At 44.3% G+C, this 22,787-nt stretch overlaps 5 protein-coding genes across 12 annotated transcripts; 2 read left to right on the forward strand and 3 right to left on the reverse strand.

Annotated features, from left to right (window-relative positions):
• The first annotated feature begins 675 nt into the window (after window positions 1-675).
• CG8838 (uncharacterized protein) lies at window positions 676-1,648 on the forward strand. Its single transcript, NM_134925.3, has one exon. The coding sequence runs from the start codon at window positions 780-782 to the stop codon at window positions 1,449-1,451; it is 672 nt and encodes a 223-aa protein (NP_608769.2). The 5' UTR covers window positions 676-779; the 3' UTR covers window positions 1,452-1,648.
• Window positions 1,649-1,669: 21 nt separating this feature from the next.
• Window positions 1,670-16,402, reverse strand: GramD1B (GRAM domain containing 1B). 6 transcript variants are annotated; one of them, NM_205901.3, is made up of 11 exons: window positions 13,936-14,392; window positions 10,934-11,224; window positions 10,275-10,749; window positions 8,457-8,706; window positions 6,857-7,970; window positions 6,540-6,792; window positions 6,337-6,467; window positions 6,029-6,225; window positions 5,446-5,748; window positions 4,026-4,473; window positions 1,670-3,958 (listed from the first exon to the last, which is right to left on the reverse strand). In NM_205901.3, the coding sequence occupies exons 1-11, from the start codon at window positions 14,010-14,012 to the stop codon at window positions 3,748-3,750; spliced, it is 3,750 nt and encodes a 1,249-aa protein (NP_995623.2). In that variant the 5' UTR covers window positions 14,013-14,392; the 3' UTR covers window positions 1,670-3,747. The 6 variants fall into 6 exon arrangements, with proteins under 6 accessions (NP_995623.2, NP_001097071.1, NP_608770.4 ...); NM_001103601.3 differs by lacking the exon at window positions 13,936-14,392 and adding an exon at window positions 12,146-12,264; NM_134926.4 differs by lacking the exons at window positions 10,934-11,224; window positions 13,936-14,392 and adding an exon at window positions 15,809-16,402 and having other exon boundaries at window positions 5,473-5,748; window positions 8,457-8,703.
• A 194-nt stretch (window positions 16,403-16,596) lies between these two features.
• CG15412 (uncharacterized protein) lies at window positions 16,597-18,741 on the reverse strand. Of its 2 annotated transcripts, none has more exons than NM_001103602.2 (5): window positions 18,115-18,741; window positions 17,151-18,058; window positions 17,014-17,095; window positions 16,841-16,957; window positions 16,597-16,721 (listed from the first exon to the last, which is right to left on the reverse strand). In NM_001103602.2, the coding sequence occupies exons 1-5, from the start codon at window positions 18,436-18,438 to the stop codon at window positions 16,710-16,712; spliced, it is 1,443 nt and encodes a 480-aa protein (NP_001097072.1). In that variant the 5' UTR covers window positions 18,439-18,741; the 3' UTR covers window positions 16,597-16,709. The 2 variants fall into 2 exon arrangements, with proteins under 2 accessions (NP_001097072.1, NP_001259996.1); NM_001273067.1 differs by having other exon boundaries at window positions 16,811-16,957.
• A 120-nt stretch (window positions 18,742-18,861) lies between these two features.
• Window positions 18,862-19,767, reverse strand: CG9662 (uncharacterized protein). Of its 2 annotated transcripts, none has more exons than NM_001273068.1 (2): window positions 19,511-19,767; window positions 18,862-19,450 (listed from the first exon to the last, which is right to left on the reverse strand). In NM_001273068.1, exons 1-2 carry the CDS (start codon window positions 19,647-19,649, stop codon window positions 19,140-19,142), a joined length of 450 nt encoding a protein of 149 aa, NP_001259997.1. In that variant the 5' UTR covers window positions 19,650-19,767; the 3' UTR covers window positions 18,862-19,139. The 2 variants fall into 2 exon arrangements, with proteins under 2 accessions (NP_001259997.1, NP_608772.3); NM_134928.6 differs by having other exon boundaries at window positions 18,913-19,450.
• Window positions 19,768-20,031: 264 nt separating this feature from the next.
• Window positions 20,032-21,620, forward strand: Ptpa (Phosphotyrosyl phosphatase activator). Its single transcript, NM_078742.3, has 4 exons — window positions 20,032-20,156; window positions 20,212-20,835; window positions 20,892-21,100; window positions 21,186-21,620. Exons 1-4 carry the CDS (start codon window positions 20,129-20,131, stop codon window positions 21,519-21,521), a joined length of 1,197 nt encoding a protein of 398 aa, NP_523466.2. The 5' UTR covers window positions 20,032-20,128; the 3' UTR covers window positions 21,522-21,620.
• The last annotated feature ends 1,167 nt before the right edge of the window (window positions 21,621-22,787 follow it).

A 22,787-nucleotide genomic window follows, 5' to 3' on the forward strand; every position in this document is an offset into this window, starting at 1 on the left:
CTTGAACTCTTATCAGTCAGGTTGGCTTTCTTGATATTGCCCAGGAGAGAGCTGTAATGCAACAAAAGAAGCGGAATAAACAAAGTCGGTGATCTTACTCATGCCATTCGGCGTCATGTGAATTTATTTTAGGATTTTGAACTTGGTTGAGTTGGGAAATAAAGCAGGGCTATCGAAATTGGGTCGCCATTTCTTTTGCTAGACTTTGTCGCTTTGGATATACGATTACTTAGGATAAATATAAAAAATCGACTTTATTTTAAAGTTTACATCATCTATTGCACATATACTTTATAAGCTTAAAAATTGTACTTTACGTTACTCAAGATTTATCAACAAGACGATCGCAATACGTAAGTTATAACATTAAAGTTACATGCCTATAAGTATGCAAATATTTTGTCAGCGTTTGTGTATATATATGGCATATACGTCTTTAGCTTTAAAATGCGTCTTTAAATAATTGTAATTTACGATCGCAATACGTAAGTTATAACATTAAAGTTACATGCCTATAAGTATGCAAATATTTTGTCAGCGTTTGTGTATATATATGGCATATACGTCTTTAGCTTTAAAATGCGTCTTTAAATAATTGTAATTTACGAAGGATTCAAAATTTTTAAGAAAATACCTCTGCCCAATACGTCAGATCACATGTTCATGGAGAAATCATTTTCCAACCACCCACTCAGTTTGTAGCAGTACAAACACCCCATTACACATTTATCACTAAACATTCAAAGAATTTTCCAAACTTTTACTCTGTTTTAAACACGATGACGTCCATGCTGAATACCCCGATAGTCTCCATCTTCGATTTGATGGTGGAACGTCACATCAGGCTGCGCAGGGAACTGAATGGAAATCTTCCGCCAGTTCGTCGGCCTAAAGCAGCACGTGGAGCTGCCGACGGAAAGAAACCTTTCAAATACAAACCAAGTCCGATGGAGTTTCCCTTGCCAGAAACACTGGAATTGATGTCTCCGCCAGCGGCAAATGCCATTACTGCCGCGCATTTGACCCAGAAACACACTTTCCTTAAGATCCAGCCACCGAGCGAGAAGAACGCAATTAAGAAGCTGGTGGAGAAGATGTCCCATGGACGAGGCAAGACCAAGACCGTGTCGCCAAGGCACTCCCTGTCCAGCAAGAAGACCAGTGCCAATTCCTCCAAGACGGTCGTCATTCAGCCTCGCAAAAGGAAAGTAGCCGGGCAGGGATCATTCCGTGCTCAGCCAAAGCTCGGCAAGACCAGTTCCACTCAGTTGAAGCGACAACCCCTCTCTCCCAGAAGGGCAGAATCTACAGCTAAGGATGCCAGTACGCTGAGCAAGACGAAGACCAAGAAGAGTTCGCCTGAAAAGTCGGGTGCACAGATGCGAAATACCAGGTCTGCAGATCGACTCGGCAATGCAGAGATTCCGGTCTCAAAACGATGGCGTCTTTAGAAGCGATAGATATACCAGTAGATTTTCATTCATTCAAGCTAATCAAATTTGCACCAAGTAATCAACAACTTTAATCACAGTGATCCCTCCATGTGATGGACCGCACTGAATCCCACATGAAGGCGATCCAAATTGAAAATGTACTTAAATATGGATTGTCTAGTTTATATACACATGAATAAAAATGTCATGAAATGAAATAAAGGCGTTATTTTTTTATTTTATTTATTCGGTTTTATAATAAATTAGAATTTTCATTGCTGCAGCTTAACATTCGGTCTCTTATTCTTGTATGTTCTGTTTAATAAGCCTAAATTGTGACACAAATCGTAAGCCAATTTAGCTAGGGCCCAAATTAATTTGACAAGAGTTAGTTTTTAGCGTGGTATTAACCAACTTAAAAATTTTGTTAGCTTAGATCTAAATGTATTTTTCTTAATTATTCCGGTTTAGTTTTCTCTTCACATTCAATTCGCACAGGTTCCTGCTTTTTTCAAGCTTTTGCTTTGTTTATTTTTGCTCTGGTACATTAAAATGCAACTACTACAGACTAACAATACTTGGCCATATATACGGATTATATATATGGTGTATATATAGAGTTACGCAGTTACTGGCCATAGCCTTGACTTGCGATTTGGATTAAATAGTTTGAAGCATCTTGTTTCTGATTCTTGTTGTGGTATTGGTATCGGTATCGTCTGTAAACGGGCGCCAAAAATCGAAAAAGGGTAAAGAGTTGGGAGGAGTTATACAAAAGAACGAAAACATTGCTCACAATTGTTTCGATTGGTTTTACAAAAGTATTGTACACAATAAGTATTTTGTATAATCGTTTTTATCAAATTTCCCCTAGCCATGGACTGGCAATTATATTAAAGTTATAGTTATTATATACTCTCCAGTTTGCCAGTTTTGCGCTTGCTCGACATGTAAATGAATTTTCTAAAACAAAAATTCAGGGCGCTCTCTCTCTTGATTTGTTTCGGTTTTTGGTATGTTGTGAGATATGAAATACTTGAGGATTTGTAGATACATTTGTCTGAAGCAAAGCCAAGCAAACAGGTGCTACACGTAAATGCCGTGATAAAAACAAAACAATTGCTCTAGTCTAACTAAAATGCAGCTACTTAGATCATACACGCGCTTTTCTTACCATTAAAACATAATCTTAAATATGTATACAAACATATTGGTTTGTGTTCTTAATTTCTTTTCAAAGTGTATTGGGTTTGTGACTAAATGTTAGTTGAATTTTAAATTCATTTTCAGATTTTTTGGTGGCTTTGCTTTTGGCCCAAAAAATTGTTTCGGGTGTTTTGCTAACATGTCGAAGACAATTGGATTGGATTCATTTTACTTGCACATTTTGTTAAATAATTTTACTGCTAGCGTACTACGATTTCAGCCAAAGTTCTTTCAGTCTGAAAAACAAAAGGATTTTGAGTAAAACAGTTTAAAAGCAAACTTATGTTCTCCACACAAAAAGCGTTTTACAGGGAAGCATCCAGGATACAAATTAGTCAAACATAAAAAGGATTAGTTGAGAGTGAATGAGTACTTTCTACAAGGGTAAATACAAAATTAAAAATTACTTACAAAAATACAAGGTTTTGACAGTGAGTTTGTGTGGTGCCATGGGAATCTCTTCTCCATTCTTCATTCAGAATATGAAAATTTTTAAAGGTTTTTCATTACAATTGCAATCGTACTTCATGATACATTAACCGTACTGGCCTTGAGTTTGCTCTACGGAATACAAGACTTATCTTTAAGGACTACTTATCAACTCTGCTCGAGATAGATGTTGGAAAACATAGGTTAAACCTTGATTGGGATACATGAATTTTCAACATTAACCTTAACATTCAGTGTCAGAGGATGTGTATCTTAATCCGAGAGAATAGAACATGCACAAGTTTGGGTTTTGTGTATTGCTAACTAGGAGATCAAAGTAACAAATGCCCGCTGGTGCAGTGCGTTTCAAAACTATCAGACCTTTCCATCTGCTCGTGAGATGACTAAATTTGGCAGTAGTAAGGAATAAAAACGAAAACATTAAATGCAAATAGAAAACAACCAAGTTCTTTAAGAAAAAACTAATGCATCCAGTTAAAATTCATTTATCATAACGCTGAGGACGTTAAGTGGACTTCTTAAATCTGCCCTGCAGTTATGAAACGCCTTGCAAGTATACATGTGTGTGGTAGTGAGTGTTAAAGTTACAATTAGTTGACGCTGTTGCTGTTTGCCGATGTCTCTGATCGCCGCTGTTAATCACCGTCTAATGAGATGCTTAGAATTCAGTGCGCCCCGCCATCGACATCGACTCAATGCTCTGACGCAGGTGGCTATCATTGGTGATCTTTTCGCAGACAATGCTCACCTTTTTCAGCAGCTCGATGGCAGTTTGGAGCACCTGCTGCCATTTGTGCAGCTCGTTCTCGTGCGCCATCTCCTGGTCTCGCAGCAATTCCAGCCATTCCTGATTCGTGCTCGGCAGCTCACTGAAAAGCGTAGGTTCATTTGCATACATTATAGCGAATTTGGTTGTCAGTATGGATTTGGACTCACCTCAAGGCCGCCAAACTGGGCATGCGGGCCCGCCGATTGAGATCCACGTCAATGCGTTCCTCCAGCCTCCAGAGCTTAAGTAATAATATCACATTTAATGCCAGCATCAAGCACAGCAAGAGTATAACCAACAACCACAAGCCCTTGTGTCTAAGTCTGTGACCCTGTGACCCTTGACCCGATGCCAGAGGCTGACCGTCGCCGCCGCCCAGGTGCAACTGCTGCTGCTGTAGGTGCTGCTTGTGCGGCTGAAGGTGGTGATGGTGCATTTGCTGCTGGTGGTGGAGCTGTTGCTGCTTGCCGCCCTCGAGCAGCAGCGGATGACCGGCGGCGGCGCCGACTGCCGCCCCGGGAATACCTCCCGCGGCCAGCATTTGGGTCTCCAGGGGATCAACGGCTGGGGCCGGACCAACTGCCTCCTCCAGAGGACGAATTTGGGTGGCGGTACCTGCGGAGAAACGGGGACGAGCGAAGGAATGGCATATGGAACGGTTAGAAATCAAACCATTCGAACGGAAGAATCGAAATGAACATAGGCCGGCAACAAAATCACAACATTAAGAGTACAACAAAATATAAATCACTAGTAAAAAAATTAAGCTGCAATAAAAAGCAAGTGATTAGGAGGTACATGATGGGCTAGCAATCGTCACGAGAGACTGTATTTAAGATAAAAGACATATCATTCAAGACATTTCCAGAAAAGTTTGCATTACCAGTAGATAACTGTTTATGAAATGAACCAAGCCTTTCGGTGAAAAATATCCTTGCAAAAAATTTAATGATCGACATAATATTAGGTTTCTTTAACGAAATTAATGCGCGAACTAAATCGAATTGATTCGAAAGCTTCGTCAAGTTCTTGTGACTTAGTTGAAGGTAAATCCATTATGAACTAGAAGGGGACAAAACTTTAAGCAAAATATGAATGAAGCCTTATCGAAATTTGATAAAGCCATTAAAAGTAATCATTACCAAGAAAAATTATTAGATTAATAAAAAGAAGCATTCAAAAGGAAGGTTAAAATTGGTGAAATCGTTTTATGATCGGCAACCTGTATCACGTGTGCTCATAAATCTTTGGCAGTGCCAGCTGTGCTTCTTATCGAATTTACTTTGAAATGTATATTTGAAGTTAAGCGCATTAAAAGAGCGAAATCCCGAAATCCCTCTAAATTACGTTTCAAAACCTCATTACTAAACATTCGCTTCTCAAATAGAAAAGAAATAGTTAATAGTTAATAGCTAATGACAATAAGCCGACAACATTTGAAACTATTATTTTTGACATCTTTTCTTTAAAGATGAAGTGGTCAATTCTGAGTAGATTATAAACTAACTATATTTTAGTACTGATAGACATACACAATTCCCCTGTGGCAATTGCTAGTCAGAAAGGATCCAAATACTTAAGCTGTACCTCTGCCGGACTGAAGTAGAGCCTTACGGTGATGCCAGTGATGGGGATGTTGCTGCTGATGATGGGGAAGCAGAGGCTGATGATGATGATGATGGGAGTGCCTGGCATCGTGATGATGATGCTGACTACCATGGTGATGGTGGTGATGATGGTGCATGTGCAAGTGCTGGTGCTGATGTTGATCCTGCTGATGGGGATGTCGCGACTCTTGAATGCTGTCATTGTCCGTGCTGGTGGCCGTATGGAGCGCACCTGTCGTGATGGAGGTGGTCGACGTGGAGGTGGCGGATTGCTGATTCATGCCTGAGATGTATGTTGATTGTAGCTGGATGTTGCTTTTGGTTCGTAACGAGTGGTTTCATGTTTATTGTGAGCATGCGTGCGTTTTGGTGTGATTAGAAGAAGCAATGGCAATTGGCATTGGCAGTTATCGAATTCGAACTCTGATTTGATATGTTCATTACAAAATATTAGAAAGAAATTGCTTTGCTTTGTTGCTGTATTTGCTGTATTTGTTGTTCTTGTTGTTGTGGTTGTTGCATTGTAGTTAATTGGTTACTGCGTCTAGAGTCGCAATGCTTACCTCTCCTCGGCCGTCGACCCTTTCCCTTGGCAGGTGGAATGCACGTCTCGCTCTGGAGCGCATGCAATTGAGCGCCAAAGAAGTCCTCGAGGCCCGCCCACGTGTTCTTCTCAATGAAGCCCTTGACCACGCCCCAGATCGACTTCTTGTACTTGATCTGGGTGTGAATTGAGAGCATAGTGTGATCATCGACAGTTCTATGAAACGGAATTAGAATGCCAATTAGAAAAGTCAGAAGTTGAGTGACATCTGTGCACTGTTCATCAGCCAGCTAGTTATCATCGCCGAGTGCAAGTCGGGTGACTCACCTGGCCAGGCAGAAGTGTATGAGCACACTGAAACTTTCCGCATATGGAATGCCTGCATTAACACTATTTACGTCTATGGAATACAGTTCGCCCGGCTTGCTACACTCCCGCTGCGTCTGATACTCGGTTACCTAAGGGAATTAATATATGCTGCGTAGTCAGTTTATTTGTTCGTTTCTATTTCGAGGGCAGTGCACATTCACCTTTGAGGTCTTGGGCCCCACAGAGGCGGCCAATTGAACAGTGACGTTCACTGTGCGCACTTGCAGACCCTCCTCGTTCTTGGTCCACTCGCCTAACACGAGGTCCGTTGACTTGCGCATGGCATGGAAGTCAGTTATGAATTTCGACTTGCTGAACAAAAGATTAAACAAGGTGTCCACGTTAATTGGCAGAATGGTATGCACGATTTGGCGGCCCTCGTGCGTCGAGGTGCACTCTGTGGTGGGCACAAATCTAATCGGGCGATAGAAGGAGTATGTTAGTTAGATGTGATCCACTCATGGCGCCTCAAACTTACGGCAAATTGTTCTCCTCGGAATCAGACGAGTCGGAGACATCTGTCGGCACACTCTCGGCTGCATTTTTGCCCTCTTCGCGTTGCCGATGCATTTTCCCTAGCTTTCGCTTCATTTCCATCTTGGACTCCAAGGATCCTGACCCGGAACTGGCACTGGCCAGCGATTGAGCGGCTTCTGCCGCTGCTACGGCGGCCGAGTTAGAAGCCGTGCTAACCTTCTTCTCCGCACTCATCTTGTCGCTGCCACTGCCGCTGGCTGCCGCCGTATTTGAGCCCGACAGAGATCCCGATCCGGAGCCAGAGCCCGTGTGGTTGGCAATCGTGGAGGAGGAGGCAGTGGTGGAGCCCGCTGTGCTGCTGCTGCTGACGTTGGGAGCGCTCATGGTGACGCTCACCGATAGCTCCGTCGGCTTCACCGAGCTGAGAGTCAGCTCCTTGGCATTCTGTTTCATCTTCTTGTTCAATTTGCGTGAGCTCTCCCTGGTCTTATTGTTATCCGATCCGCTGGCCGAGGCGTTGGCCGATGACTTGGACGAATTGAAGAAATATTTCGTTTTAGACTTGCGGGGGGCAGAGGCGCGGACGCCGCCACCGCTGCTGGCGCTGCTGTTTCCGCTCTGGGGAAGCAGGGGATTCGACTGGTTGGATTGATTCGACTGCTGCGACTGGCGCTGCGAGTAGCTATCGTCATCGATGGCCGTCTGAAAGTCGAAGTCTGGCTCGTTGGTCTTGTTCAGCGTGGGATCAATGTAGTCCTCGTCGTCGGTGGTCAGGCCCAGCTCGTCGCCGTAACAGGTGTGCACATGTTGCCAAATTTCCTGCGGCGAAAACTGCTTGTTCATCAGCGTGTTCTGCCAGACGCGGAAGAGCATCAAGAAGCTCTTGTCGCGCGAGGTGAACGTGGCAAAGAAGTACTTGTCCTTGCCGCTGGATATCGAAATGGCATTCGGTATGACCAGTGCTGTCTTCTCCTTGGTTATGGCCGTCACATCCTTCCACTTGATGCTCACGTGGGTCTCCCAACTGAAGATGTTCGCGTGGAAGCAGACGTAGTTCTGTGACACATACAGACGGCCCTGGACCAGAATGTCGCGTTGTAGGGCACACGAGTAGTCTGCGGAAGAAGATAATCACTTGAGTAAATTGCTTCAATTAAGGCGTGTTTCATTAACGGGAATTCATTGATGATTACACTTCTCAGTTCATTTATCAGAGCAAAAGATCACCGAACTGCATTAAAATTTCAAATGATCATGCTGATTTTCTAATGCTCAATTGCATCAGTCGTCAATTATCACAATTGCATTTGTCCGTACTACATATTAATTTAAAAATAATATGAAAAATTGATTGCTCAAATAGAAACTATTTTTGTGTTTAAAGGGTAACTCATTGATAACTATATTATATAGATTCCCTTAACAATTAAATGGAATATAAATATATATGAAATCACATACGCTTTTGCAAAGTTTGCCTTTAAAGGAGCTCATGTATGCATAATTACCTTTATCGGACTGAATCTGCATGTGACTGATTTCATTAAATGAAAAACAAAGGTAATCATTGCGGGCTGCTACCGGGCCACATGAAAACTCACCCACAATCAGACGCTCGTCGTTGGGCACGTCCTTGAAGAGCTTCTTGAAGTCCTCGGCCCGCGACTTGTAGTTGGGATAGATGACGTTGTACCAGGACTTCTTCTTCGCCCGCTCTGAGAGCCTCGACGTCTTCGCCGGCTTCTCGTTGGAGGTGGAGCTGCTGCTGGTCACCTGTTGCTCCCGGTCGACGCGCAGCAGGCTCAGCTCGTGCTGGGTGAGATCGCTCAGCCGATGCTGCGAGATGTCCTGCTGGGAGACAAGCGAAAGGGAGAGCTGATCAAACACCATGAGAATTTCCATTTATTGCGGACTGTGTTTGCGTGTACAAACATTTTAACTCTAAATGGATCGCCCCAGGCAGTTGGGTATCGTTGCCTTTGGCTTTTTGGCCACCTGTTTGCACCAACACTCTGTTTGTTAGCTCTTTTTTTCGGGTGATTCACGCCCGTTCGTAGGAAAGTCTCTTCGGCCAGGTGTTTGGTTTTACTTCTTATCACCCCACACGCTTGTCGTTCGTTTACGACCCCCAATTATTTACACAAAGTTCGCTGCAATGCTCGATATTAGTTTGTTATTTTGGTTTTTTTCTTCTTTTTTTTTTTTTTTTTTTTTTGGTGTCTCTATATTCGCGCTGAGACGCTCCGTCGCTTGTCGAATTATAATTTGGCATTGCCAGCCAGGCAAACGTCAATGGAAGAGCTACGCCGCACACGAATCGTTATCACCGCCCAGTTGGCCGGAAAAAGCTTGGGCCCAAAACATTTATTTAGCGAGCTTTCGCTTTCGCATCGAAGGGTGATTCTAATCAGCTAATCAGCTGCCTCTCGATGGGGTGAGAGGGCAGCTACACACATGGTGACACATGCTCCTTATCGGACAGCAAGTAGATTGCGCTGCTAGATGGCCAATATGGGGCCATTAATCCAAATCGCCCTTGTCTATCTGTCGGCCCAACTGGCTATCTGTGCAGTTTTCTATCTGTCAATCGCCTGATCGATTGATCGTCGCTTCGAGTGCCTTTAATTTGATTCGAACACTTGGCTCCACCAATTTCACACCTTTTTCGGGGCGTGTATGACTGGCTAATGGGCAAAATAAACAAACGGCTAGTTTTTGAAAGCTCATCGAAATAGTCAGGGTTTCTCGACTAGCCCTTGCTAGTCATATAGATACGCAAAAGTGTTGACATTGGTTCATTCGAACTTGAAAAGATGTGACAAAAAAGCCTCTAAACATTATCATCATTAGTTCATCAAACAAAAACAAATTCTATGTGTACTCCTAGGGTTAAGCATTCAAATTATGACAAAAACTCGCACCCTCAAACTGCATAGAACGTCGATAAAACCACGACGCCAAAAGTAAATGTTTTATCAATTTTAAAAATATAATTTCGGAAGTCACTCCCTACATGGTTCAAACCTACTTTTTATGATGCCCAGCCCAGCACAGTTTTAAAGCCCATAGAAATCGGTCTAATCAAAAAGCAACGAAGTGACGTTGCTATTCAAATTTGTACTATATAAAGCTAAACCAAGCAAATGTGATTGCCTTGAACTATCATGCTCACTGGTAAAAAATGACTTAATGCCATTAGTGCCAAGTAGTGAAGCATTCTTAGAAAATTCGAGTGGTGCGTAATAAATTTGTTATCGCTGAGAAAACTAGAAACTGACCAACTCGACATGACTCATAGCACAGTAACGTAATGCAGAAATATCTGTAGAAATTATATGCACATGATAAACCTTTTCTGAACCAGCGACATGGTCCCCTAATGCTGCCTTAAATCCCACACGCAGGCCATTCGAACTCACCTCATCGCGTCCACTGCTGGATGTGGATAGCTTGGCCTGGCTGGCCTTCCCCTTGGAGCTGGTGGAGCTCTTCCGGCTGCTGGGACTGTCGCCTGGAGCGGCAACGCCGTTGGGGTCAACGCTCTGCGGCTGTTGTGTCTGATCCCGCGTGGACTCGCTGGACACGATGTTAATGCTCGGAGCGGCTCCTAGTGTAGCTGTGTTGCCGGCACTCGAGATGGAGCCGGGACTAGTGGAAGTTGCGGCCTGTGTTAATCGGAGGACGCTGCCGTTGAACTCATTGGCACCTGGAGCTGCAGCAGCTGGTGGCGAACCGCCGGCTGTGGTGGAAGCGATCTGTTTGGAGGACGTCGATACGGCAGAGACGCTGCTCTGCTCAAAACTGCCGGCAGCTTCCTGAATGGTCAGGAGTTTGGTGCTTTGACTGCTATTTGTAGTGCTCGTTATCGTGATCTCCTCGGTAATCGAATCGCGCCTGTGAATGGTACAAGGAAACGAGGTTAGCACGGATTCAACTGGCCACCCCGAACTACTGCTACTTCGATTAAATGGAAAAACTCTTGAACTAGGCATGCAAATTTGGAAGGAATGGATGAGTTCTCTTACGGAATTGGACCAAGGCCTGGCTGGAGAGTTTCCGGTGCACTGATCCCACCTACCTGTCGCCAGCATTGCTACCAGGCGCCTCCGCCTGCAACTCCTCCTCCGGCTGCGATTGCTGCTGGAGATGCTCGGGATTCTCCTGCGCCTGCTGGCACTGTGACGGCGATTGAGACTGCGGCTGGAGCTGGGCTTGTGTCTGTGTTTGTGACTGGAGCTGATCGGGCTGGGTGGTCTCGGGTATCATATTGGCATTGGCAGGGTTTTTACAACTGCTCGAACTTTCGGCAGTCGTAACGGTTATGTTTACACTTGATGTTGTTGGGTTGATTTTATCACTATCTTTAATCCTACAATAAAATGCATATATAAACAAATCAAAATAACAAATGCCAAATCAAAACACATGCCCAAGACGACGGAACAACGGGAGCAACTAAAAAGATCGGGTAAATCTAACAAGAATTGGGAGTGAGTAGAATAGGTCTGACTCCAAAGTCTACAGTTTCACAAGATCGGAATTTATAAATTGGATCCATTAGACAGGCTGGCTACAGCAATTGCAACATTTCCCACCGCAATTGAGGGCGATGAAATTCGAAACTATTCAATTAGGACCGATGGGGATTGAGGATTAGTTCTACACGAAAGCACCGGATAGAGTCCTTGACACCAACAAAATACTGACTTACGGATTGCACATGATTTCAGATTTATAATCAAGCACAGGTGGATCCACTTCAGTTGCACACATTTCAACAGCTACTATATAATTAATTATTTTATGTTGATAAAGGTTTATAAGCAGAGACAATCTCGATTACTTATATAGCCAATGGTGCATAAATATAGGAAGGAAACCTTATAGACTGGTTCCTAATCAACAGCAATGGTAGGCAGTGGCCTTAGTTACATGGTATTCCTATTTTCCGTTTCTAGGAAAACCAATGGAATATCGAAGCTATAAACCACTTGCCAGAGTTCAACGGCTAATCCAACGACCAGAGCTTCTGGCCATTAACAAAGAACCATTAAGGTTTCCGCAGCACAATCTATGGCTCTAGTCACCACTTCGATAAGGAAGCCGCAGATGGCAAAAAACCGAAGTCCCATCGACAACTGTCAATTGGCTTGTTAGAAGATATTGTTGCCTCTTAACTGATCGCCGGCTTAAGTAATTTCGCTCGTAAGTAATTTGCCCTAATTGTTCGCATCGTTGATAGCACACAAAAACTATTTCGGATAGTTTGCTGTCTGGGATCTTGCCGTACCAGAGAACCCGGTGTTTCCGACTTTTTCGCAACGTACGCCTCAGCATTTTTGACACGTTTCTATATGTATAATACTCAATTAGACGTGCTCTCGCCTCAGTGGGCTGCGACGGAATGGTGTACCAATTGCCATTAAACGATTGTAATCAATTCCATTCCAGTGCCCTAACCCCCCCCCCCCCTCCCATTTTTTTCACTGGGTGTGGGCGTGTGTGTGCTCTGCCACACAATTGTTATTATTTTCTTAATACTGACGCGTTTATTCGCATATTCGTATACACCAGCAGCCACTGATAAGAGCGATAAGATAGTCCGGCATTAAGCTTTGCTGAAGCGATTAGTGTGGTCGGAGAAAAGCTCCGTTCGCCTGAATTTGTTTAAACAATAAGGGGTAAGCCCATTTAGCCCGAAATAGTTTACGGCATGCACTTTGCAACATTTTCAGCGAAACATCTGCTCATTAAAGAGCAACTGAACTCGGCACCTATAAAATTCGATGTATGCAAATTGAGCCGTGACACAATCGGTTTTAATGATTTTTTAAGCTTTTTAAGTTCCCCAGCACTCGAGACTAACAATTGTAATACGACGCCCTTTTAATAGTCGCCCTCGAAGATAATCGACCTTATCAAAAAGTTGTCAGTTTACAGAAGTCCCAGCAAATAGTTGATACAGTAGATTCCAGATCCACCCTTTATATATGTAGAGATCGAGATAGAGTCAACTGGACCATTCCTTATCACGACGTTCAGTTCAAGTTCATGAAAAATGCATATATGCATTCGAATAATTTGCGAATCGAGTAAACAAAGTGACGCGAACACCACTAATGACTTAATGACGATTCACACTCATTAAACGAGTGTGTATTCATAATTGATTGAGTCAGCTAAAATGTGTGAAAGATCAGAGATAATGTAATGGCCTATAATCTGTATATAGAATTAATACTTTGTGATAAAGCGGAGTTCAGAAGTTGTAACGACCAACTGAGATAAGACAGGAAAAAACAAAATACTCGAATGATTGAGATTTTCAAAATGATTACTTTACATTATTGCCAATGGTAAATTCAAACAGGAAACCATTCGCCATTACATACCATTTTAATTGACGTAATTGTTTGGGAAGAAAATTCTGGGAAAGTGGAGAACATGCAAGATGAACTAGTCGTCGTGATTTGGTACTAAATATAGTTTCCATTAAAGTTAACTAAGAAAGATAATTTACTTTACTAGACATTTTTAGGGGCGTCTATATGGAATTAGTTTTTTATTTTTAGCAAAGTCAAAACAAACGATAATTTCCCAAATGAAATAAGATAAATTTCCAGGAATTTTTGCTGACTGAACACTGAATTTCGTTGTGAATTTCAATATGTATGTATGACTAAAACTTGCCTTTGTTTTAAAATGCGTGACTAAAGAATATGCACAGGTTTATCAATGGGAAATATCATTCAGCATTCAACGCAATTACCGATATACTGTGCATCAATTATTGCTACAGACCGACCGCAGGTAATCATTACGATTGCAATTGCACCGCCTGGGCGCTTGAATAATAGATACTCCTGCCCCCTGAACCTTGGCCTTCGTGGTCACATAGTGCTCCACTGGTCAGGGAAGTCGGATTCGAAAGACCACTTTCCCCAGGGGAAACTACTTTAGTGAGAGTTTGTAATGGCTACATCAGCGCCATTGGAACAATTGGAAACCCCGGCACCTTCCACAACCACAACCACTTAAGCACGGAGAAAAATCAATAGTGAGGAGCAAACCAAGTATTACATTTTTTTTCGCTTGGCCTTCTTTGCGTCCACATTCAGCGTTTTCCTCGGCGGCTTCTTTATATCCTCCTTCGGCATTTGTTTGGCTCTTTTGTATTGTCCAAGCGAATCTATGTCATCGCCGCGGAACAGCCGAAAAAAGGTGGCCAAAAGTGGCCAAGTCTGGTCTCGGCCAGCGCGCAAAAGTGATGACGAAACGTAAACAGCGCAAAAATTATGCTTATTTTTAGCACCGCTCGGCGAAATGTCATTAATTTATGAACTATCCCACACAGAGGCACACACTTAGAAAATCCACCGTTTTGCTGTTAACTTTTTAATTAATTTTCCGTGTTCAGAGCCGCTTTGTCGTTTTGTTTTTGCTCTCGATTGTCATTTGTTTGTTCGCTGGGTTGTCTAAGGCACGCGATGGCGAGATATACGGACTTCAAACTGAATGCCCCGTGGTATCGGAAAGTGGGAGCTCGTGCCGGGCACGTCATCCCAGTTCGACGTTCCGATTTGCACTCGAGAGCAGCCGTCGGCGGAATAGTGGCAGTGCCCCCGGTTTCTCGGTTTTCTCGGGGTCGAAAAATCGCATCCAACAATAGCAGACGACTGCATACGCTAGCCGTAATATTAACCAAGCTTATATCGGCCAAATATCCCAACCAAATGCATTCCAAAAACAAAATCCAGCCAAGGCCAATCGAAAATGCTCGAGTTTTACGTGAAAAACGCTTGAGTGCACAAAAAACAAATTATATATTTTTTGTGGTACATTTGAGTACAGTGGGTGCAAGAGCTGTAAAATGTGAAAGTCCTTGAAAATTGGTCAATTACTAGCCTAATGCCGAGTGTTTAAATGTGCTGCGAAATGAGCACCTTACTAAAAGCAACCGAAATGCCTGAGTTTTGAAAGGTTAAAGACTGCAAACTTGTGCTTAATTGAATTTCATTTTTGGGCATGAAAATATGGGCAAATACGCGCGGTATTTATAATCTATTTAACTTTTAATTTCGAAATTCTCGAAAACTTCCACTTGCTATTTAAATAAAGTCATTGTTTATTTTGCTATCTATTAATTAAGGCAACCGTTTTTCCCCTACTTTGAGTTCATTCACAAATTCAACTGATAACCCGCAAAGTGCGTTGATAACCCAGACACATTGGCTCAGTTTTTCCAGCGAAGAAAGCAACTGTTTGTTTACTGACTCTTTTCGCTTTAGTCGGGGACCCTCAGGGACCCAGAAAATCGATATCCTAGAACGCCTTAACACAATGAAACGCAATGTACATACACTCGTCTCCTTGCGGTGGAGCAACTGTTGCGCAATAAACGCAAATGCTATCAAAATGCACGAAAGACGAGGTGTGGGGCAATTAGAATGGGGCAAACCGCCTTATCACGGATTTGGAAAGGGGTTTTCACGGGCGTGGGGGTGGATAACTCAAACTGAAAGGAACAAAGAGGGGCTTATAAACGACATGCAATATGACTAGCAACGGGTTAAACATGCAAACCAGCGGGCAATCCTACACCACAAATTAACGCGCTTAGCTCTTAGGTTTCCGCTGCACGGAAAGAAATCAGTTCCAAGTTCCGCAGTGCTGGAGATAATACATACACACAAAAATATTTCAGTTCTTTAGAGACTGACGACGTTTCTAAGTAAAACGTTGAGAAGCATAACAATTTCTATACAGCTGATTTCTACACTCGCTAGACATACATATTTTACATAGTTTACATAAACGCTTTACTGTAGAGGGAACACACTTGATACTTCCAATTGGAACTTTCGACTATTCGATTTCTTTCCGTGCAGTGGTATAACTTTAGGTTCTAGAATTGTTTCCGGGCAGGTGGGCGTGCGGGGGCGTGGCAACTCACATGAGCGTCGCATTTAGGCTGGCGGTGCGCTTGTGCTTGCCCTGCGTGGACGAAGGACGATGGAAGAGGCTGTGGGCGGTGGCCAAGGACTTGGGCAGGGCACCCTGGCTGGCGGACTTGCGCAGGGCGGCGAACCGCGATGAGGATCCTAGTCCGAGTCCCGATCCCGATCCGGAGCACGAGGAACTGGAGGCCAGCGAGGAGCTGGACGAGGAGGCGGAGGACTTGTGGTGCTGCTGTTGTGCCCGTTGCTGTGTGACAAAATGCATGACAACACGGCGAGGTATGCCGCTCCTCCTTCCTGCCCTTCCCCTTCGCCCGTTGGACACTCCTACTCCGCGGTTTTGTTTATCGAGTCTCCACCGTTTATTTGTTTATTTCACCTATTTCTTTTATGTGGCACTTTTCAACGTCTGCGGAAGTCGCTGTTCATTCGGTTTTCTAGCTGCTAAAATGGTGCACTATCACTGCTACGTTGGCTTTTTCACGCACTTTCAGTTTTTGCACGACTAAATGCGCTCATTAAGTTATTGGCGAATGAGATTCATGTGTAAATTCATTTAAATTCGTCTGAACGGAGCAAAATATTCTTCACTTTTTGCGCATAAAAAATAGGACCGCAGCGAAGGGGGTGAGAAATACTGCTTGGGGTGAAAATAAATACCATCGTGCACTATACCATTTTGTATAGTGTGGCCATATGATGTTAAGTGTGCTATTCAACACTGACTGGCCAAAAATTTGGCGGCACTTTCAAATTCAATACTTGCTTTCAAAGACATAACTATATAATTTAAAACAACTTTATTTTAATAATATCACAAGCAGACTAGAATACACAACACTTGACTTGCTCACAACAATGTTTGCTCCACCTGGCGGGAGAGAGACAACGCGAGTGCTATTGAAGGCGCTGGAAAGAGAAACAAATACGTTTCAGGTAAATTTAAGACTAGAGCACAAACTTAAATTATAAAGCTTAAAATAATGTCTTAATAATACTCAAGCTAGAAAACCGTTTGGTGTCAGTACAATGCTCGAATTGCCGCTTTTGAGGAGTCCACGAATCAGCGCCAAATCATCGGGCGTCAGCGACCAGCCGTTCAGTTGACCCACGGACTGCAGTTCCGGGCAGCTGTCCATTAATAACTGGAAAAAAACTCACATTAGCCAAGTATTTAGATGGATTTAAGCCAGTACCCTACCTCCACAGACTGCACTGTGAGCTCTGGCGCTAGAGTGAACCACACATCCTCCAAAACTTTGAAATCGTGCTGCATAAACATGCTGAGAAGTATTTAATTGATAGATTACTGCAGAAAGAAGTATATTATATGATTACCTCATAATATCATCGTCGGTGAACTCCACCGTGTCCACCGCCAGTCTCTTCAGATCGGTGGAATTGCAGAGGAAGGCCTTCAAAGAACTGGTCAGAATGGCGCTGCTCAGAATCTCCAGACCCTCCAGTTGCTGGAACTTGGCGTGTCCGGCTCCGTAGGACAGACTGTCGATCATATAGCAGTCGAGATCAATGAGCGAGGGACACAGGCGAGCCAGCTTGCCCAGCTCAAGGTTCCCCAGTCCCTTGATCATGGTGAGATGACGCAGATTCCTGCCAATCGGACGCTCCAGCAGGGGCAGTAGCTCGGCCACCACAAATTTGTAGATCTTCAATTTGCGCAAATTGCGCGTACTAAGAGCCCTCAGGCTACCCGTCTTGGGCGAGTCCAGATAAAGGGTCTCCAGCCTGGGGCACGTCTGCATGATCACCTGCAAGGTGGCTTCATCCGTGCCCGTGTCGTGGATGTACTTCAGTCGGCACTTGAAGCGATCGTCGACATTGTCGTGAATAAACTTCAGGGAGGCGCCGACAAAGGAGTAAGTGGAGAGGGTCTCTACCTGGGGACAGTGCTCCAGGATGAGGGCAATGTCCGAGTAGCAGATGTTCTCCTCGCCCGGCATGCCCACATCCACAACGGTTAGTGATTGTGAGCACACGCCCTTGGCCAGCAGATCGATGCCGATTTCCGTGATGTCGGTCTCGCCGGAAATGTCCAGGATCTGCAGACGGGTGCAGCAGTTACCGATCTCCTCCAGCAGCCGATCGTTGGCAATATAGGGCACATACAACTTGACCAGCTGCTTGCATTTCCTCACTATGTCGTACATGTAGTGCATGTGCTCCTCCTTGACCCAGATTCCCTTGATATTCAGCACTCTCAGTCCTGCGCCTTGGGCTGCAATCACCTGGAAATTGAACCCTTGTTCAAAAGAGTCTTCTATATAGGATTTTCCTTGATTACCTGCAGGATCTTCTCGTAGTAGCTGAAGGGAAACACCTCGGTCATCAGGAAAGTAACGCCACAGTTGAGCAGCATCTGCAGGCAGGTGAACCGCATGTTGGCGTCCAGATAGTCCGAGCTGAGGATCACCCTGAGCAGATCCTGGTATATATTGGGGGTTGCTCCCAGCTGGGCCAGATACTCGTTCAGTTCCACCATGACGATGTTAATGTCCAGCTGCACGTCCGGGGCATACTGCGCGTAGCTGATGGTGGACACCAAGAGATTGGCCAGCTCCGCCAAGGCGCTGTCGCTCAGCGATCGCACGGAGCACTTTTTCGACATGTCTCTGTTATGGTTTCGGCCCAGAGGTAAACAAAATACGACGCAGAAGCCGCTGGGAGATGAGCGCACTAGAGGAATTGTTTTGCTCGTGGTTACATCACTTGGTAGCAGGCGCAATGCTGGTTGTTTTCCTGCTCCCTTAGAGTATTTCTAACGTTCCTCGGTAACTATTTGCCCAATATCAGCTAATGGCGCACTTCTACACATGCGTGTACCTTATATTTAGGGGTAAAAATAGATTCTAAAATTATATAGGCGAAGGAATCGGTTTCTGCCGACGAACTAGTGAACTGCTCGATCCAACAGCACGATGCAAACTGAGAGCCATGGGACGCCAAAATGTTTGGTTTCCTCGGTTCCACATTCTCAATTCGGCGAGCCACTTGAGCGACCAAAAAAAAACAATGCTTAACTCGTTTCATTGTTATTTTGAGTCGCTTTACAATTGCATTATTTATTCGACAGCATCGGAATAGAGACATTCTATAGTTTACTTAACTGATTCGGATGAAAGCCAGCCAGTTATTCTGCTGTTTAAACAATATTACAACTATTACACAAAATTTTAAAACGAAATCAAAGTTTTTGTTTGGTATTCCGCAGCTTTAAGCCTTTTAAACTAGAATTTCTGGCGAATGCAGTTCGGTTTACAGATATTCGAATGTGGGAGAGTACTAAGAGAGCGTTTTTCAGTAGAGATTCTAGGGCTGCAGGTAGCTGGGCAGCTTCATGCGCATGAACAGCCAGGTGGTGAAGAAGGAGACCAGGATGAAAATGAATCCCATGGCGGTCAGCAGCAGGCGGTTGAGGTTCGTCTTGCCCGGCGTGTGCGTTTGGTCCATGATAATGAATCCCAGTCCGCCGACGGTGAACAGGAAGCTGCTGGCCAGGCCCTCCATGATGTACTGCCCATTCACACGGTAGGGCATAAAGGCCACTGGACGCGAGTGTCCGTGCTCATCCACCGTGGCTCCCAGACTGGGCGGCTCCACAATCACGTCATATATGATACCTGCGGGCCAATTTGCATCTCTGTTTAACCAATCTCAATTATAGAAAGCTTAGGACTCACCGCCTGTCACCAGAAAATAGGAAAACAAAATCACACTGAAAACGGCCATCGGTGACGGCATTGGAATGCTGAATCTGCGCACCTTGATGTTCGGCGGCACCAGGATGTGGAAGGGCAGGTTATACAGTGTCTCGATCATGATGAACTAATAATTTAATAACTATAAATTTAAATATATCACGGATTTTTCAATTTTCGTGGCGGTGTCGCTGAATTTTGCCGGCGTAGGCGGAGTTTGTTGTTATCTATCGAATAGGGATGGACACTTGTACGATACTCCCCCTGCATTGGTGTATTTCCACTAGACAGCATCTATGCTTGCAGCTGCATCGTAAGCCATGTCATTGTACTGTTAATGTCTTAAGTTTTAAACTGCCTAATCGATTTGAATTTTTTTATAAGACTCAAAATATATTATATGTAACATCAAACGATTGGCTTATTGATACTAATGTGCTTCAGCTGCGCAGCGTGAACAGCCTTTATATTTGGTCATACTTAGTGATGTCACTATTGCGCTCGCGTAGAAAAAGAGGAAGATGCCCCCAAAATAACAAACAAAACGTAACTCCCGATCAAAATAGCTTTAAATTGAAGTTAAATAACGAAACAACTATAATGGCGAGTGGCATTAACCAAGCAGCAGGTGGGCTGAGTGAATTTCTGAAGATTCGTAGCTTAGTTAACCACTCCATTTGCAGGTAAACTGCCGGCAATTGCGAAGAAGGTGCAAAATCTCGGCGATATGGGCGTTTGGCAAAAATCCCGCGCCTTCCACGATTTAATTGGATATATAAATGGCACCAGTTCGGCCATTCAGGGCATTAAAACCACAGACGAGATTTTCGAGTCGGAAATGCTCAAGAAGCTGCTGCGGCTATTCGATGCACTGGAGAAATTGGTAGAGCAAAATCCTCCATTGGAGCAGCCGCAGCGGTTCGGAAACAAAGCCTACAGGGATTGGGCGCAGGCAATGCGGGAATTGTTGCCCGAACTCCTAGAACAGCTGTTGCCAGACGACAAGAAGCGATACCAGGTGGAGCTGGGGCAGTATCTCACTGAATCTTTCGGCAATGCCACCAGGATCGACTACGGCACCGGCCACGAGCTGTCCTTCCTCTTCTTCCTGTGCTCCCTGTTCAAGGCGGAGATCCTGCAGGAAAGGGACATCGTGAGTGCTGCGCTGAGACTCTTCAATCGGTACCTTGAGCTCGCCAGGCAGCTGCAGCGAACATACAACATGGAACCCGCTGGGAGCCAAGGAGTCTGGTCGCTGGACGATTTCCAGTTCGTGCCCTTCATCTGGGGCAGTGCACAGCTGGCGGGTAAACAATTAAGAAGGATTCCTCCAAGATTTCCTTTCTGAAACGATTCCTTTCAGTTAAGAGTCCCTTTGATCCCTCGAAGTTCGTGGACGAGGCGATAATCACCGAGTACAAGGATCACTTCATGTTCATCAGTTGCATCGACTACATCTGCAAGGTCAAGACTGGACACTTTGGCGAGCACTCTAACCAGCTGTGGAGCATCACGGATGTGCCAACATGGGCCAAGATCAACGCGGGACTAGTTAAGATGTACCAAAAGGAGGTAATCTTTAGTCAGTAATATGACTAATATAAAGTAGCTTTAATTGAATACCTAGTACTCAGAAACTACTATAAACTATCCACAGATTCTCTCCAAGTTTCCCGTGATCCAGCACGTCTACTTCGGAGAACTGATGACATTCGAGCCCGTCTCCTCTGGCACAACTCTGTCCAACGCACGACTGGGTCATGTGGCTCCGCCGCCATCCAAACGCATCTGCATCGGGACTCCAAACTTGGTGCCACCAGTTCCTGTTGCCACTGCTCCTCCTCCGCCCGCCGAATCTCTTAGCATCGAACAGAATGTGGGCGACTCGAGCAGTGAGAGCAGCGACAACAGCGTGGTACTACGTCCATCCACATCGTCGTCTTCTCTGGTGGCGGCCGCCGAGGGATCTGGGGATAAGCCCAGCAAGGAATAGACTACAGAATGGAGGAAAATGGCGATGGTGTAACCTGTGTTAAAAATTCTTATTAATAGCGTTGGCCAATGGTCCAGTAAAAACTGTTTACACAAGTACAATCGCAATTTGTGTTCCTGGGTCTTAAAGTTTCCGCTTTCAAATGGGTACATGAAGCACTTTCCCGGCGAATGTGTTTCACAACATTTAATCCGAGTTTAATGGAAACAAATGTTCTTTCCCATTTACACAAGAAAAAGTACAAAAATGGGAAGCGATGGACGAGCGGAAAAAAAATAAACAAAATCAATATGGCAAATGAGGCATGCAAATAGATGAACTCGTTGTAGTACATCTACTTTTGCGGGTAGAAACAGCTTAAAACAGGACGAATTTATAGCAGAAAAAGAGGGAAGCTGGAAAGTGGCAAAATGTAAAAGTTGAAAAAAAAAAACTTTTGCGGGGAGTCCCCCTGAAAGCATAATCATTTATTTTCGACACATCATTTATCAAACCGTACGGCAGGCGCCAGCTTGCCACGCCCCCTCATTTCGTCACTTAAAAACTTCATCCGGCATAGTTTTTTTTTTTTGTTTTTTTCTTCGTTGTATATTTTGAGAAAAACCGGGTAGGCAAGGCAGCAGCGAATGCATTAAAACTTTGCCGACGCATTTTGATTGAAGACTTTCGAAAAACACGAAAATGTGTGCTTTTCTCCATTGTTTTGGCCCAAAATGTGGCAACGAGCGACCAACTTCGGTCATGTTCATCAATTTGACCCTGTCCACGCCCACATTCCTGTTTTCAAAAATGAATCCGTTCTGGGTTCAGTTTCAGTTCAGTTTTGGTTTCGGTTCGGTGTCGGTTTTGTGTTCTTGCAAATTGAATGAAATTTGCGGATGAGCTGTTGGCAGGCGTTCGAACAAGGTCGAAAACATGATTGAAGGGCGGTGATGTGATAGCTATGATGTCTGTGATGGAGTGGGCGGTGGTTGGCTGGCTGGGCGGACCTTTCAACCTGCCCCACTGGCAATTGTGGCCGGCAGCGTGGCTGACAAGGCTCCAATCGAGATTTCGGTGTTTCTGACCTATGACACTAGCAGTTAGATGGGCGATTCTGGGAATTCAGTGATTAATTAGCTGGTAAATGCTGTATTATAGTTGGAGGTAGTGTGTAGGATTTAGTATGTAATTAAATTACTTAAACTCTTTCGATTTGAGCAGGTGAATCGAATGTAGCGCCAATATCCTTATGCTTCTTTCCTCGGTTTAATTTGCTCAACTTGC

Source organism: Drosophila melanogaster, chromosome 2L, assembly GCF_000001215.4.
Source record: "Drosophila melanogaster chromosome 2L".
In the NCBI taxonomy this organism is placed as follows: Eukaryota; Metazoa; Arthropoda; class Insecta; order Diptera; family Drosophilidae; genus Drosophila; species Drosophila melanogaster.